This window comes from Candoia aspera, chromosome 13, assembly GCF_035149785.1.
Source record: "Candoia aspera isolate rCanAsp1 chromosome 13, rCanAsp1.hap2, whole genome shotgun sequence".
Classification (NCBI taxonomy): domain Eukaryota; kingdom Metazoa; phylum Chordata; class Lepidosauria; order Squamata; family Boidae; genus Candoia; species Candoia aspera.
In genome coordinates, this window is record NC_086165.1 from 21,522,063 (window position 1) to 21,537,182 (window position 15,120).

Sequence of the window (15,120 nt, forward strand, 5' to 3'; positions counted from 1 at the left end):
GGCAGATGTAATTGGGCGGAGGCAGTCCCTCAGATAACCTGGCCCCATGCCATGGAGGGCTTTAAAGGTCAAAATCAGCACCTTGAATTGCACCCGGAAACAAACTGGTAACCGATGCAGCTCGTGGAGCAGAGGCACACGTAACTGCCCACACCACTGCACTTTGCACTGGCTGAAGCTTCCAAATACTCTTCAAGGACTTAATGTGATTTTTTGTTTAGCATTTATCTTGAGAGTTGCACCATTTGCACACAAACTTATAAAATATTTGTTTATCTATTTTGCGTTCCCCCAGGAAGATCTGTCCATGCCACTGATAGAGGAGGAGATTGATGGATTATCGGGGCTTCTCTTCCCATTCTATGATGCTGACACCCACATGCTGTACCTGGCTGGCAAGGTGCTTGAGGCTTGCTTCTGAGCATAAATGCTTGCAGTGCAGAGGGCCTGTTGTATTTGCACGTGTTCTACGCTGTCCATGATTTGCTGGGAGGGATGCAAGCACATACACATTCATACCCACTCAAAACTGTATTCATTCATCTAGAATTGGGGACCAGGACCAAAACCCAACTGCAAAGGTCTCATGTGAAATTTTATTCTATTTAGATAGGGGCATACCTTGGGCACTTTGGGGCACCATATTGTCCATCCCTGATTGAATGTGTCAACCAGTTTAATTCCATATTTAAATATTGCTTTTTTAGTTTGATATTCTGTACCCACATTCTTAGAATTAATTTTGTTGAAATTAATCAAATTCATTTCCTCTGCCTTGAAGTCATGAGGGAAGAGGCAAGCTGCTTTGAACAGATCCAGGAGAAGTAATTTAGATAAAACAAATAAGGTCACGTAAGGAATGAAAGATCAAGAGAGACAATTCACTGGAGGCCTCGTCTTGCCAAATTCAGGGAGCTGTGGGTAGTTTTGAGTTAGATGAGTTGGAGACACGTGTTGCTGCCATGGGTTGCCATGGTTGAATTAGTAGCATCGGATGGCAGACCATCATTTACCCATAAGCACTCACAGACTCCAAAGCAGGACGCAGATCCAGTTAACGAACCAGGATTTCCTCAGATCAAGGGGAAAGTCAGAAGCATAACACGGAGAATTAACAAGGAGTTCCACTTCCAGTGGTAGCTTCTAAGGAGTGAGGGCTTAGAAAGCCAAAATTCTTGAACCCAACGGCTCCTCCTCATCTTAGCTGTCAACCTCCAGTTCAACAAGAAATACTCTGTTTGTGAGTAAGCTTTTATTCATGAGATAGCCTAATTTTCAGCCTAGCAATGTACCTTTGGGCCTAGATTCTAAAATATCTGAAATCTCTAAGGCTAAGCGGTCTTTTGGCCTCATCTTCAGTCCTAATAAATGGCCTCTGGACACCCTATACCTGTATCCTGAGATAGTTCCAGAATCCAGGACTTCAGCACTCAGCATGGCCAACAGTGGTCCTCTTGAAGAATCTTATTCTGGAGGCTTGTCCTCTCTCTGAAGAAGATGCCTCCAAAAGGGATACAGCCAAGTCTGTTCTTCCATTTACCTCACTCTGTGGATGCTCACTCTAATTCTTAGGAAACTGGTGATGTTTTCTAGGGCCTCACACTATTGCATGGGCAAGGAAGAGAAATGTTTCAGAGAATCATTCACAAGGGTAATGGAAGAGGTATGTCTGGGCTGGAAAGATAGAGAAGGACCCTCCCCACCCAAGTGGAACAAGTTGTGGCCCATCTGGATCAGAGTCTTCCTCTGAGTGAAGTTGGGCTTTAAAATCAGAGATCAGAAATATGGATACATGCAGGCCACCCCTTGTTTTCTGACAGGCATAAAATTTAATTGAATCTAACCAGATTAGGGATAAATAACTCTTCTTTAAGCACCTTTTGGGATACTAACTTGAGGTTTAGTTCTTATCTCTCAGTCTTAGTTTTTCTGCCTTAAAATGAAATACCTCACAAAACTGCTGTGAGGAGAAATGAGATTCTATAGGAGGCTGCTTTAAACATGTTGACAGTGTTGACCAATATGAATTCAAACAGAAAGATGTGTTCCAACTTTTGAATTCTCCACAGTTCTTCATTTTAAAAGGTAGAGTTTGGGAGCACTCAAAAGCTTGTGACATCTTTTCTGCCATGGTCCCAATAATGATCTTTTCTGACTACAGATATTGTCTTCTCACAGTCCAAAGATCTATTTTTTTTCTTGCAGATGAATTCATAATATACAGAGGGTGCCTCTGATTTTCTTTTCCTCTTCTTGTTCTCTCCTCAGGGAGATGGGAATATCCGATACTATGAAATTAATACTGAGAAGCCATACCTGACCTACCTAATGGAATTCCGCTCCCCAGCCCCACAGAAAGGCCTTGGTAAGGGGTGCTTACTGTCTGCTGGGCTGTCTGAAGGGGAAGATTGAGATATGGGAAAAATTTTCTCCATGGTCCCTCTGCCTCAGCTCCACCAAGCTCTCATTCTCCCAAATAACAGAATATATGCAGCTCAAGATTGAATTGTGGAGTTCCTGGTGCTCCCTTGCACTGATGATGTTACCTGGTTGGGCAATGACTTGTCTGCAAGCAAACCACCAAGCCCAGAGAGCACCAAGGACTCCAGCCTGCTTCTCCTGTCACAGTGTATCTCACCTAAGTCATTCCAAGCTCCTTTCGCTTTAGCCGGTGTTCTTCAGAGCTTCTTCTCCCTTTGCTCTGCTGCCTCCTGCATCTTTCTCCAGTTTAGCTTTCCAATCTTTATCTTTCCTGTCTTTATTCCGCACTTCTCCCCCACCCCCAACAGGCTTGGCAATTCTCAAGGTTCCCTTTCGCTATTTGTCACAGTTGTGTGACTGATTCCTTTTCCTCCTTGAATAGAAGGTTTATGAACATAAGAACAGTAGTTCAGCCAGCAGCTGAATCAGCTGTGCCCTTCAACCACAGAGAAACTGTAGCTGGTGCAGTTGTAGGAGTAAGGGAACACCTAATGACGGTAGAGAAAACTGCAGAGTATTGTTGTGGGGCTGCTGTGCTACTGTGATGTCATATCAAAAGTCTTTCTCACAACTGAGACAGAAATTTTCTATGAGCCATGTCTGCTTAAATTTAATTCATGCAGGAGTGATGCCAAAGCATGGCCTGGATGTGTCTTCGTGTGAGGTGTTTCGATTTTACAAGCTTATCACACTGAAAGGATTAATTGAGCCAATCTCTATGATTGTACCAAGGAGGGTGAGTAATGAGACCCAGTATTGGTCTTTCCTGCTTTCAGCTATGAGCCCAGGGGTGTCTGCGGAGGTGGGGGGATCAAATAAGTAGAAATGGCAACTGCATCATTTTAACCAATGTTATTTTTAATTATTCTTGTTTTCTGGATTTTGTCTGTTAACTACCCATGGGTACCCTAAGAGATAAATTGTTGTGCTGATAAAATGAAACCATACATACATATGAGCATGCATACCGTATTCAAAGTGATTGATCCAGCTGGGTCAGATATGGGAACAAGTTCCATGGAATTCAGTGGGGACAGTGCTGAAGTACAAGTCTAAGTCTGCAGGGAAAAGTGGCCCTTAAAAAGTGAAGTTATTTTGCCACCATAGCCATGCCAGCTTTTGTGGTTTACACAAAGGAAATGTTGCCCAATTGCTTTTTATGGAAAATTTGCAGGTCAGTTCCATCTTTGGATCATTTTTCTTCCTGCTCCACAAACCCAAATATTTTCTATTGAGATTTCATTGTCTTGATTTCTCCTTCAGATCATAAATACCAGGAGCTGTCACTTTTTTTCCCTGCTCAAAGCAGAGGCTTTTCAGAGGAAGGGGAAGGGGAAGTGGGAGGATGCTGATGCTAATCATCATCTTCCTAATCCTCCTCCTCATCATCATCTTTACTGTAGTCAGTGACCACTCCATAAAACACCTACGTACACAACACTGATAACTGATTAACCAATGAAGAAAACAGATCAAACAAACCACTGCACATCTTACATATACAGTAACATGCCAGAATTTGGCCACACTTAAGAAAATGGAATCATCTGAATCTGAAAGTAAATGTTTTAAATAAAACTGATTAGAGTGAATGGAATATTTAATTAGGCTTGGGGTTAACAGCTCACACCAAGTTTCAACATAAAATGGACAGTATAATAGAACATTATTAGATGTTCATAATAGAACAGTGCAAGGGCTACTTAAAAATACAGTACCTCTTGGGGGGGACATGGGGTCTATTTGAATGCCAGTGTCCTTGAAGGGTTGCTTGATTGCCTCTGTGGTGCGTCCTTTCCCTAGTATGTGCACTAAGGACAGACTCAGAAGTTCCAGTTGTTCATGTATCAGAAAGGACCTGGGGAGTTAGACCTGCCAGGGAGAAAAGTCATTTAGTCCAATATGTGAAAATGTTTATCCTGACACTGGATTCAATCTTTTTAATGCCAGTCAAATTGGTGTTGCTTGAAAATATTTGAATGCACATTTCTTCCCAGATGGCTGCCTGAAAATCAAACTTACCAACCACTTTGAAATGGCTTTAACTTGGCTCCTCATAGTATAGGATCCTGGAGAAAGCCTGCAATTATGGGACAAATGGCTATTCCATTTTGGTTTAATTATCCTCACTGCAAATCCTTTTGAGGTCCAGACCCGGCAAATTGGAACCAGCTCATGATTTCAAACAAGTTGTTTCTCTTCTTTCTGATTTAGTCTGAAACATACCAGGAAGATATCTATCCAATGACTCCAGGTCCAGAACCTGCCCTCACCCCAGATGAATGGCTGAGTGGAATGAATAAGGGTGAGCATATTGGCACCTGCAGCTGCATCTTCTGAACTTTGTTTAATCATGTACAACCTGAGCTGAACCATCTTGCATGGTCAATGCTTTGGGGAGATTCTAGTGTCAACTGCATTAAAAAAAATAGTTCCCGATTTGTCAGAAGTTTGACATCAAGGAAAGAGTTGTAAAAATATGCTGATATCCCTAGTATTTTCAAATATAATTCTTCCGATCTATTTATCATGTCAATATCTGTTCAAGATAAGAAGTGTTAAAGAATGTTGCAAGAATATTCAGAATGACAATGCTTTTCCCCCTTTCCCTCAATATTTGCTGAAAATAGGTCTAAATGCCACGGCCTTCAAATTCACTCTTGGCAATGACATGGAGGCAGATCTTTTCTTTAGTGGCATCCATGTTCTAGAATGGTGTCCTCTCCACAGGATACCCCAACATCTTCAACATCTTTTAAAAGGACACCTCTTTTCACCATGCTCAGACACTGATTTCACCAAAGGTTTCTATTTTAATGGATTCTTTTTTTAAAAAATCCTGGGCTGGTTAATAAGTCCCTTCCTGATCATATAATTTCATTCTGAAGTGATGAACTTCCCTGAGTGAGAAGGAAGTAAGATTATAGCTCAGTAGTTCCATCAGGTGCATCTGTTTCCACCACAAAGGGTTTCTCAGAGTTTAGGTACTAGAGGATAGGCTTGGATGTAAACGCTTGTTTCGGGTGTTGAAATGTTGGGCTGCCTCATTCCCTTGGATCTGACCATGTGGCTAGAGCAAATTGGGGAAGACATCTGCAGAGAGAGACAAGGGGATCAGGGTGATGTAAGCAGTACTGTGACAGTGATGTTGCACTGTCCACCATCTTCTAGGGGTAGAGCAACATCATGCACCTGCACAAAGGGATGGAGCTTGTGCTGCACCACTTTAATAATTTTAACAAAATCTCTAGTGGCTTTCAGGGGCCCTGCTCCACAAGTGGCCAGTTGTGAGACCCTGTTCTTCAGGTTGGGTTCCCGAGAACAGTTGGAAGTGTTGCTGCTGTACCAGCCTCCCTGCTGCGTAGCAACCTCCCTGCCTGGGATGCTGGAGGCTGTCTTGGTGTTGGCGGTGGAGTTCCCCAGGCTTATGGTTCTGGGGGACTTCAACCTGCCATCCCTGCAGCGTGCCTTGGAGGCAGCTCAGGAGTTCATGGCCACCATGGCAGCCGTGGGCCTGTCCCAGATTATTTGGGACCCGACTTGAGACAGTGGTCTCACCCCGGACTTAGTTTCCTTGTTGGAGCAGTGGCAATGTAATCTGAGGGGAGAGCTAGATCTGTCCCCGTTGTCATGGTCAGATCACGCCCTAGTGACCCTGAGATTCTCTTGTGCCACCCAACCCGGCAGGGAGGCAGGACCTACTTGATTGGTCCAGCCCTGGCGACTGATGGACCTGGTAGGGTTTCAGAGGGAGCTGGGGGTTATGCCCGAGGATCTACTGCATGGTCCAGTGGAGGTCCTATTCACAGCCAGGAATAGGGCCACAGCCGGGGCCTTGGACAGGATCGCGCCTGTGCGACCTCTCTTGCCCCATTCAGCCCAACACTCCCCGTGGTTCACGGAGGGCTGAGGGTTCTGAAGAGGGTTAAGAGATGTCTAGAGTGCCACTGGAGGAAGACAAAGATTAAATCTGACCAAACACAAGCTAGAGCCGCTATTAAGGCCTACCTTGTGGCGATAAGAGTGGCGAAATGCCAATATTTCTCCGCTCTTATTGCATCCGCAGATTGCTGCCCGGCGGCCCTTTTTAAGATCACTCATTCCCTTTTGGGTAAGGTGGATTCAGCTATCCACCTACAGGGCCATGCGGAGTAGTTTTCTGGGCATCTGCAGGATAAAATTGCTCAGATCCATTCCAGGTTGGACTGTATGCGTGAGGCACAGTCTGAGGAGATGCTGAGGGAGCGTACTTCCCATGTTATCTGGGATTGGTTTGATCCTGTTGGACCAGAGGAAGTGGACAGGATCCTCCAGACTGTGAATGCCACCACATGTCATCTAGACCCATGCCCTTCCTGGCTGGTAAAAGCAGCCCGGGAGGTAACATGTGGTTGGGTCCCGGTGATGGTTAATACATCCTTAAGAGAGGGGGTGTTTCCAGCTGTCTTCAAGGAAGCAGTGGTACACCCCCTCCTCAAGAAACCATCACTGGACCCTACTCAGTTGGACAATTTTCGTCCCGTCTCCCACCTTCCCTTTTTGGGGAAAGTGGTTGAGAAAGTGGTGGCACTGCAACTCCAGAGGGTTCTGGAGGAAATGGATTATCTAGACCCCTTTCAGTCAGGTTTCAGGCCAAGATATGGGACAGAAACAGCATTGGTAGCACTTATGGATGATCTCTGGCGGGAGCGGGATGGAGGCAGTGCATCCATCCTGGCTCTTTTCGACCTCTCAGCTGCTTTTGATACCATCGACCATAGTATCCTTCTGGGTTGGCTCAGGGAGTTGGGGGTGGGTGGCATGGTTTTGCACTGGTTCACCTCCTTCTTCCAGGGCCAGTCCCAATCAGTGTTGATAAGGGGTGAGAGATCTGGCCCGCAGCCCCTCCATTGTGGGGTGCCACAGGGTTCGGTGCTCTCTCCACTTCTATTTAACATCTACATGAAACCATTGGGTGAAATCATCCGTCACCATGGGATGAGGTATCATGAGTATGTTGATTATATATCTCCATCCCGGGTGAGGTAAGCGATGCAGTGTCTGCCCTGTCTTGGTGTCTGCAGGCTGTGGGGGCCTGGATGGGGAACAACAGGCTCCAGCTGAACCCTGGTAAGATGGAGTGGCTGTGGGTTGATGGCCCCTCGACACCCAGGAAGTTGTCATCTTTAGTGCTGGATGGGATTGCACTGCTCCAGGTGCAGAACCTGGGGGTCCTCCTGGACTCACAACTCCTGCTTGGAGCAGGTGGCAGTCATGGCCAGAAGGGCCTTTGCACAACTTTGTGTTGTGTGCCAGCTCTGCCGTTTCCTGGATTGGGAGGCCCTCCAAACAGTCATTCATGCCCTGGTCATCTCCCATATAGACTATTGCAACGCGCTCTACATGGGGCTACCCTTGAAGAGTATCCAGAAGCTTCAGTTGGTCCAAAATGCGGCCATGTGGGTAGTTATTGGTGCCCCTATATTGGCACATGTGACACCACTCCTGTGCGAGCTGCACTGGTTGCCAGTTTGCTTTTGGGTCCAATTCAAGGTGTTGGTTATCACCTTTAAAGCCCTACATGGCATGGGGCCAGGGGACCTGAGGGACCATCTCATTCCCATAACATCAACCCGTCCCACCTGGTCAAGCAGAGAGGGCGTGCTACGGATCCCATCAACAAAGGAATTCCATCTAGCAGGGTCCAGGAGGCGGGCCTTCTCTGCAGTGGCGCCCGCCCTTTGGAATATCTTGCCCCCGGAGGTGAGGCAGGTGCCTTTGCTCCCAGACTTCCGGAAGAATTAAAAAACCTGGTTCTGCCGCCTTGCCTGGGATGGGAAGGGCAATAGCTCTTCCTGGGGGTGGTTGGTGCCATTGTGCCCTCCCTATTGAATGAGAGCTTTTCGCCACAAGGGTTGTATATTTATCTATTTATAATGATATTTATATTGGAATTTATGTTTTATGGTTTTAATTTGTTCTTGTGTTGTAAACCACCCAGAGTCCCACTTGGGGGAGATGGGCGGTGACAGAAATTTGATAGATAGATAGATAGATAGATAGATAGATAGATAGATAGATAGATAGATAGATGATAGATAGATAGATAGATAGATAGATAGATAGATAGATAGATAGATAGATAGATAGATAGATAGATGATAGATGTAGCAAGACCTGGCCAATGCCACTGAGAAGAGTGCAGCCAGCTCAGAAAATCTGGGGATGAACCACTGCTAATTTATTGGTGATGTCTAGAAACTGCTGGACATCCTTAGCTCCTCAGGCTGTTTGCCAGTGCGGTACAGTTCTGTTTCCATCCTGAAAGGGTCCATTTGAATGCCAAATGACGAAAAGTGGTACTCTAGAAAATCTACCAAAGCCTTGTCAAATTCACATTTCTCCAGGTTCAAGTAGCTACTGTAACATAGCCTGGGCATGTTGCTCATGCACCTAGAGGTGTCATGAATAAATCAGAAAACTGTCCAGGTAAATAATGAGAAAGCAGTATGGTATCTCAGTTGTCATTCATAAAATGCTGGGAAGTAAATAGAGCATAAATTCCAAAGGGCATAATAATGGCTGTAGCGAGTGCAAAGAGACTTCCTTCTTTCACCTCTTCCAGGATTCACACCTTCCTCTGATCCAGCTTGGTGACTACTCTAGCCTGCATAGTCCCTTCCGAAGGGTGGCAGTTTCAAATCATGCTTTTCTTCAACGCTCCATGGTCATTAAAAAAGAAACAGATGTCAGAATGCTTATACAGGCAGCTGCTACTCAGGTGGAGGGCCAGATAAATCCCTCTTTAACTATTTTCCACAAAACAATCTTTTATGCCAACTGATTGAGAATCTTCTTCCTTGGTACAAGGACAATCTTGTAGTCTGCCTCTTCTGAGAACACTGCCTGGAAATCACAATATTTTGCGGGTAGACAGTCAAACTACATCTCTTTCTGGGTAACTGAGAATGCCTGCATCACCAAGCAACCACGAAGGAGCCAGTTTGGTCTAGTGGTTAAGGCAATAGGCTAGAAATCGGGAGACTGTGAGTTCTAGTCCCGCCTTAGGCACAAAAGCCAGCTGGGTGACCTTGGGCCACTCCCCCTCTCTCAGCCCAACAGCCAATCAGGTGTGGTAGGAGAGTTCTAGTCCCCCCTTAGGCACGAAAGCTGGCTGGGTGACCCTGGGCCAGTTCCTCTCTCTCAGCCCAACTACCTCACAGGGTTGTTGTTGTGGGGAAAATAGGAGGAGGAAGGAGTATTTGGTATGTTCCCCGCCTTGAGTTATTTATAAAAATAATAAAGGCGGGATAGAAATTAATTAAATAAATAAATAAATAAAAAGAAGCTGCTTGGCCAGACATTATGAGAGCCACGTCAGCTTCAGAACTATGGGGAACAGTGGAATAGTTGCCAAGCAGAATTGGATCTACGGGTTGGTAATTCCAGGCGTCGTGACCTGCTTTCATAGAATAACGAACTTGGTGAGTAGGAGTCCTCCCACCCCATGACTTGTATGGAGAGGTTAGGACTGCTGGCAGAAGGGATATTCAAAGATTGGTGGCTCTTGAATCTATCATTTATTTTTCCATTGGCGCCCTTCCTGAGATGTGGGTTTTGTATTGTTTTTCAGATCCCATATTGATGTCTTTAAAGGAAGGCTATAAAAAAGAATGCAAAGTAGTTTTTAAACCACCAATTAGAGAGAAGAAGAGTGTTGTTGTCAATGGGATAGACCTCTTGGAAAATGTGCCACCCAGGACAGAGAACGAGGTGAGGAATAGCAATTATGCTCTCTCTCCAGTCTGAAAATGGAAATTATTACAGCTCCTTCCTGATGTTAAGCCCTGTGAATCCTGGGAAGTGTGGGTTATAGGATCTCTGCAGGTCGATCTCCAGCAGTTCCATTCTTGTCTATGCAAAATGAAGTCTCTCCATTTTTTCTAAGAAAAGGTTATCCAAGGTTACAAAAAGGTGCATCTCAGGTCCTGTGGCACAATAGCTACAATTGTTCCAGCCTAGTTAATCTTGCACTGTGTTGACCCTTTTCTGTCCCTTTTCTTGTGTGAAGCTGCTCCGAATGTTCTTCCGGCAACAAGATGAGATCCGGCGATTGAAAGCTGAGCTTTCGCAGAAAGACATCAAAATCCGACAGCTGCAGTTGGAATTGAAAAACTTGCGCAATAGCCCCCAAAACAATGGACTCTGAAGGACATTTTCTAAGCAAACTCTTCGTTTATACCCACTCTTTAATTTTACTGTATTGACTTAACACATGATATGAGCCAGAGACTCTGTGCCAGCACATGGGTACACCTGCTCACTGGAAGCCTGTTCTTCTGTGGTCATTACCTAGCACTAAAACGTTATTTGTATGATTTAACTTGAGAACTACTGCATGAAAAAACAAGGGACACATATATTCCAAATTTCTCTTGAAGTAAGTAGAAGCATACTGCTATTTGTCATTTTTGCAAGATTATGGAATCATTTTTTCATCCCTGATTATTCCAGGGATGAAAAAGCAAAGCATTGTAAGCCCAGCAGGAAGCCACTGAATTTATTGTTACCTAACCTTTTTTTCCTGAGCGAAGTGTGACTGTCAATACCCAGTGGGCTCACAGTTGGGATGCAGGCTCACAAACTGAAAAGATACACGGAAGAGCCCTTCTCCCGGGAACTCTCCTGGCATGCGCCAGCTGGCCTGAGAGTCCCTTTAGCCTACGGTCAGTTTGGGCTTGAACACTCTCTGGCTGCTCACCTCACCCTGCCTGCCGAGGGCCTGCTCCGTTTGTGCATCGCTCTTGGGCTGGTAGCTAGACAGCAGGACATGCCTGACCAGGACTTATTCTGCTGGAATATACCGATGGGCATGAGGTAATGAATATGTGCAGGCTGCCTATCTAACTAGGCTCTTCAAGGAGTAGCATTCGCCCCAAGTGGTTGTAAATGCACCCATGTGCGCACACATACTCGCATGCAGTTGCAAGAGTCTTAAAGATAAACTTGTTCAAAGAAGAAAATGGATGCTGTTAATTGACAAGTAGATGAAGCCTTTGAGGGAATAGCGATCTGAAATACAAATGTAATAGATGGCAGCCATGAGATATAAAACACTCAATCATAAAAGCGTATCAGAGCTCATTCTGTCTACCAAGAGAGTCCCATATGAAGGGGCCAACAGGGCCTTTGCAGGTGGGGGGCAGTTAATCTTAATCCAGCAAAAGTTAAGCACTTTTGATGTACCACCCATAAGCACTGTATGAGTTATGCGTGTGTTTTATTCATTTCTGTAGAAGCAGCGGACTGTAGGACTGTATTTGTAGCTGCGTACATACATACATACATATATGCATGCATGCATGCAAGTAAGGCACAATACTGGATAGCACCAGGCTACAAGGTATTAAATTTGACACCCCTGTCCTGACAGTTTTCAAACAGAGCTCGATCTTCAGCAGCTGATGGAGCAGTTGGCAAGGGGTCAATTTGTGGCAAGAAAAAGGGGTGGCAATCCTCACCCAAGTGTGTCCAGGGAGATGGGCTGCCATCACCCACCCTGTCCAAATGCAAGTTTGCTTGCTGAGTGAATGATTTAAACATGGTGTGCAGTGCCCTGATAGCTTTCATGACATTCACAAAACTGCATGCCCATTCTGTTTAGCCTAAAAAAAAAATCTGTTCCTATTTTTTTAAGATAGGGAGTTGGCAAGTTACATGCACAACAAAGTGCCAGCCTTTAGCATCAGCCAGGTGCATCCATGGGGTGGGGTGGGGTGGGGGTCAGGCCTTAAAAATCAATATGGTGGCCACGATGCATTAAAAAAGGGGAGGGCTTTGCATTGATTGCATCACACTGATTGCATCATGATGGCCATCTTGACTTTATTTCCAAGAATGCCTCTGGAGCATTGTGTGTTTCCAAAGGCATTCACTGTGGGGAGGGAGAGTTCATCCCAATCAAGTCTACCTACCTGCCCAGAAAACAAGTTATTGAAGAGGGCTGGCAGGAAGCATCCTGCAGAAGAAAGAGCTGGAGTGGGCAGTAGGTAGGGTTCCTCCATAATAGCCATTGTGTGAGAACACCAACATGTTCTGAGATTTCTGAATATGCCAGTTGCTGATGTCTCCTGTTTCTCACGATGGTGGAGCCCATTCTGTCTCTGCCTTTACGCCATAGAGACATAACAAACGCCTTACTCAGCCATTGCTGGTTGATCTGGATTTCTTGGTCTCCCACTCCAGGAACTCTGTTGATTGGTGGAACATCCCAAAAGAATTGTATCTTCAAGGCTGGTCCCATGTACTTCACTGCCTGAGATAAGGGGGAAGATGTTTTGCACAGATGGTGGGCAGTGGAGGCTCCTGGCTGCCTCCAGGCTGTTTTGAGAGTAGATTTACCTTATCTGGGCTGCAAAAATCCAGACAGAACAAGATGGTAGCCACTCGTTCAGTGTTTTATATCTCATGGCTGCCATCTAGAGCTGTCTTGGAATTTTGCTGACCTGATCTGGTAGCCCTTCTTTGGGGGCAAAGAACAGACTGTGTTCTACCACAGGCCACTCTGTCCTCCCAAGATCATTTTTAGTGCCACCCTGGAATCTGCTTTCTTAATCCTTTTTACTAAGACCAGGCACCTTCATTTTCAAGAAAAGTGCTGCTGAAAGGTAAATTTTGCAAGAGAAGCAGGCAGAAGCACCTGCCAATAACCACAGCACAGCTTTCAGCTTGGAGTCACCCAGATGTGTTGAGTGCCCAGAATTTCCAGGCAGGACGGCCAATGCATCCTGAAAGCATTCAGCTGGAGAAAATTGGCATAATGTTTAATTCCCTACCACACTTTCCAAAAAAATGAGGCTGGCTGGCTGCCTCTGCAGTTGAGGGGGAAAAGTTGTGACTCAAGTAAGTATCTTTGCTGCAAGCTCTTCTAGTGGGGGTCTCCTCTCCTTCCAGAGACACACCCTTCGCTCATAAATAAGATAGTGGTAATTTTGCTTGTGGAATCCTGACCAAATTACAACAGCAACTGAGTTTCAATGCCCATTGGATGGGAAGAAGCGAAGTACCTGAAATCCTTGTGCTCTTGTATTGGGGAGTTATTTACACATTTACACACTACCCAGAGAAGCCTGCATCATGAGGATATCACTGGGCCCACTTAACACATCTGCTAAAAGGGTTAGGAGAGGATTTGTAAATGCAAGACTTAAAGCCAAGTGGCACTTGGAACTTCTGGAAGTAGCAGGAGTATAAAATGCTGCCCTGGACCAGCCAGCATGTGCAGCTGTATTAATGATAATTCTGACTTAGATCCAGCTAGCACTGGCTTTCATTCAAGCCATACTAACCCTGCTCTCCCCTCAACTTTGGCTTGGGAGTCACCCCATTCATATGTCACAGGGAATAAGCCAGCAGGTTAAGAGGACAGGCTTTTACTGGTCAGAAGAATGAATCTGGACAATCAGCTTTGTCCATAAAGGCCAGGAAAAAGCTCACCTTCAGCCTCCCCCGCCCCCCTGGTGCAACCTCTCAGGGTGTCTGGTCCTGCTGTGTTTCACATTTCCAACCCCAGTATGTAGACAAACACTTCCTTGAAAACTAGAGCTGGATTACAAGAGATTTCACATCATGCACCAAAGATTTCTTTGGGGTCTGCCTTTCACCAAACTCTTAATTCCCAAGGACAGCCAGGCAACTGGGCTTGTTTTCTCTTTGCACCCTGCCATTGATGTTCACATTGTATTCTGTGCCTAACACTGATTTCCCTCCTGAACCACTTCAGTGTTCTCATTTGCTTATTATTTATGCTGCCCTACAATAGTGACAAAATAAAGCTACCAAAATAGCAAACCAGTTGGTGGTGATGTCTCCTTGCCTCCTGGGTGGAAAGAGGACACCTTCAAAGGACGGCAGGGAGGTGGGCAGGGCGAGTAGTAAGGCTCATGGCAAAACCCTGAAATAAAGCCCAAGGTTTTTAGACAGGAACTATTCACCATCTTCATACCAGAGTCTGATGGATAGTAAAAGCTGGGCACATGCAGCCTTTTGAATTAAGATGATTTCCTCAGGGGAAAGAGGTCTCTGTGGGAAAAGATGCCACCTAGTACAGGATCCTCCCATAGGATCTAATGGGAATGGGGAACCACTGAGGCTGCAGAGGTTGGAAAATCCCTCCTCACTAGCCTGCCAGATACCCAATAAGGGGTATGCAAAACTGCTTTTTCCATAGAACTTTGGGTGGTTCCCATTTCTCCTCCAGAGCGGATAGGTCAGTGAATGAATAACTTTATTGATTAGTCAATTGACCGTATCAAAAGGCAGGTCAGTGTGACCCACAGGAGAAACAGCTTATTCCAGAGTTTTCTGGAATGTTCCATTCCCAGAAAGGTAGCTTCTATGCATCCTGGATACTACCATTCTTCCAGGATCCTAGTGGGCTCCCCTGGGAAGTCTGCAAATGGCACAGTGGAGGTGGAGCCAGGCAGCCAGTCCCCATCATCTGCTACACTGAAGCATCTTGCTTCTGTGGATTGAGCCATTTTGATTAATTAATTTTAAAAGAATATTTTAAAGGTTACTAAAGTAATTATAAGTTTGTTCTTAAAAAAAAAACTCTTTAAAATCAAGCAACAGATTCCCAGGTGGCCCATTTACTGCAAT

The 15,120-nt window shown here is 45.3% G+C and overlaps 1 protein-coding gene across 1 annotated transcript in view; it reads left to right on the top strand.

Annotated features, from left to right (window-relative positions):
- The window catches only part of CORO2B (coronin 2B), a 96,713-nt gene extending 85,870 nt beyond the window's left edge, over nt 1–10,843 (top strand). Inside the window, exons 7-12 of the mRNA XM_063313866.1 lie at nt 296–400; nt 2,269–2,365; nt 3,105–3,217; nt 4,696–4,786; nt 10,094–10,233; nt 10,532–10,843. Of these exons, the coding sequence (XP_063169936.1) occupies nt 296–400; nt 2,269–2,365; nt 3,105–3,217; nt 4,696–4,786; nt 10,094–10,233; nt 10,532–10,669 (684 nt within the window). The 3' untranslated portion in view covers nt 10,670–10,843. The remainder of the gene's footprint in view (nt 1–295; nt 401–2,268; nt 2,366–3,104; nt 3,218–4,695; nt 4,787–10,093; nt 10,234–10,531) is intronic.
- Nucleotides 10,844–15,120: the final 4,277 nt, after the last annotated feature.